This window comes from Alligator sinensis, unplaced genomic scaffold, assembly GCF_000455745.1.
Source record: "Alligator sinensis unplaced genomic scaffold, ASM45574v1 scaffold752_1, whole genome shotgun sequence".
Lineage (NCBI taxonomy): Eukaryota > Metazoa > Chordata > Crocodylia > Alligatoridae > Alligator > Alligator sinensis.
In genome coordinates, this window is record NW_005842000.1 from 1,093,847 (window position 1) to 1,095,460 (window position 1,614).

At 43.6% G+C, this 1,614-nt stretch overlaps 1 protein-coding gene across 1 annotated transcript in view; it reads left to right on the forward strand.

The window, feature by feature from the left end:
- LOC112549937 (collagen alpha-1(XX) chain-like) overlaps positions 1-1,614 on the forward strand; it is a 30,074-nt gene that overhangs the window by 26,299 nt on the left and 2,161 nt on the right. Inside the window, exon 11 of the mRNA XM_025201657.1 lies at positions 1,505-1,609. Coding sequence (XP_025057442.1) covers positions 1,505-1,609 — 105 coding nt within the window. The remainder of the gene's footprint in view (positions 1-1,504; positions 1,610-1,614) is intronic.

The following is a 1,614-nucleotide window of genomic DNA, read 5'->3' on the forward strand; positions in this document are numbered from 1 at the left end:
TTTGATCACTGGGTCTTCATCGATTCCAAGCAAATCTCTCTCCGACTTTTAGCCCTTTTGCATCTCCATTTTTTTCCTCCCATGCTCCCATTCCCACTGCATCCTACATCCCTGTCTGTAGCCCATATTTTGACTTCCATTTTGCCTTCCCCTGTGTTGAGCATCCTTTCTCTTCTGATGCACCAAACATCTTCACTCTCCTCCTTGCAAACAATGTCTTCCTGGGTTGATCTCTTCAGGCACAGTGCCTCAGCTAAAATTGGTCAGGAAAACTTCATTAGGACAGTTTTCTATTTAATTTTGATGTCTTGGGGAAAAATGCTCCCTGAAGTCAAAGGGAATGTCATCTAACTAAGAGCGGAATAAAGACCGCAGGAATTTTGTTTCAGTAAATTTAAGTAGAGATGATGCTTGACTGCAAAAAAGAATGAGCTTCCTTTTGGGGAGTAAATTAGCTATTTAGTTTTCTGGCAAGAAGAAGCAACGTTACCTAAATGCATTGGATTTAACTTTAAGCTTTCTGTTGGCTCGTTTTTTTTTTTTTAATTATGTCTATCTTAATTAAATCTATGAATTAATCTATTGTTATCTTTATCCCATGCTCTGAATGCTTGTCTGTTTCTGGGCTACAGCGTGCTAAGACATAAGAGAATGACATCCCCTCTCAAGGGAATTTTGTGGCATCGAGTGCTTGGAAATGAGGAGCTCATCTCCCCTCCAAGTCTTCATTTAAGGTTTCTTTAGGCTTGTGCACCTGTTGCTACTCTGATTTTAAAAGGTTCAAACTTTGTGGTGTTCCCATGCTATGCGATAATTGAAACAAGCCACAGAAAAGGCAGCGTGAAGGTAATTAGCTGGGGAGTGTGTGTTATGAGATCTGCTCAATGCCAGATCTGTAGAAGATAGGAGCTGCTGCAGTCCACACCCGTCACGGCGCCTTGACTTCGGACCTCAGGTAACAGCAGCTCATGCTTTTAGCTCTGGAGTTTGCAGGATTGATTCCCCATGGATCAGCCAAGAGGCAACCACCGCCCCAACATAGAGCACTAACATGTAAGACCAGAGACGCAGTAGGGAGCACTAGGAGGTATTCAAGCCCTGTGGTCAGCCTCATAGACAATGGTCTCAGACCACCAATTATCTATCCTGATGCCTGCCCAAGGATCCCAAGTCTTGATACCTTTTTGCACACTTTGAGCTCCTACTCCTGCACAAGATAGCACTAATGAATTTTTGTCCTGGCCAAAGAGTTGGCATTTAACGGGTCCCAGGGCAAGGATACATCATGTCTGGTCTCGGCATGTCTCTTTACTCCAGATGTTAAAAACTTTCCATTTCCAAAGAATCAGGCCTCTATTAGCCGCTGTTCTATTATACCTATATCCTCTCCTAAAATACTTTCTTTCGGTTTTGCTGTAGTACCGGTTTGATTGATGTCCCTGACTCTTCGGGGAGAGAGTTAACTGCTTCTTGTAAAACTTTCTGTCCTGTTTTTTCCCTTCAGTACCATTGCCGCCTCCTGTTTCCTTGAGAGCATCTGAGGTGAACCACAACAGTATAAAACTAAGCTGGCAGCCGGCAGATGGAGCTACTCAGTACCTGGTGCTCTGTTCA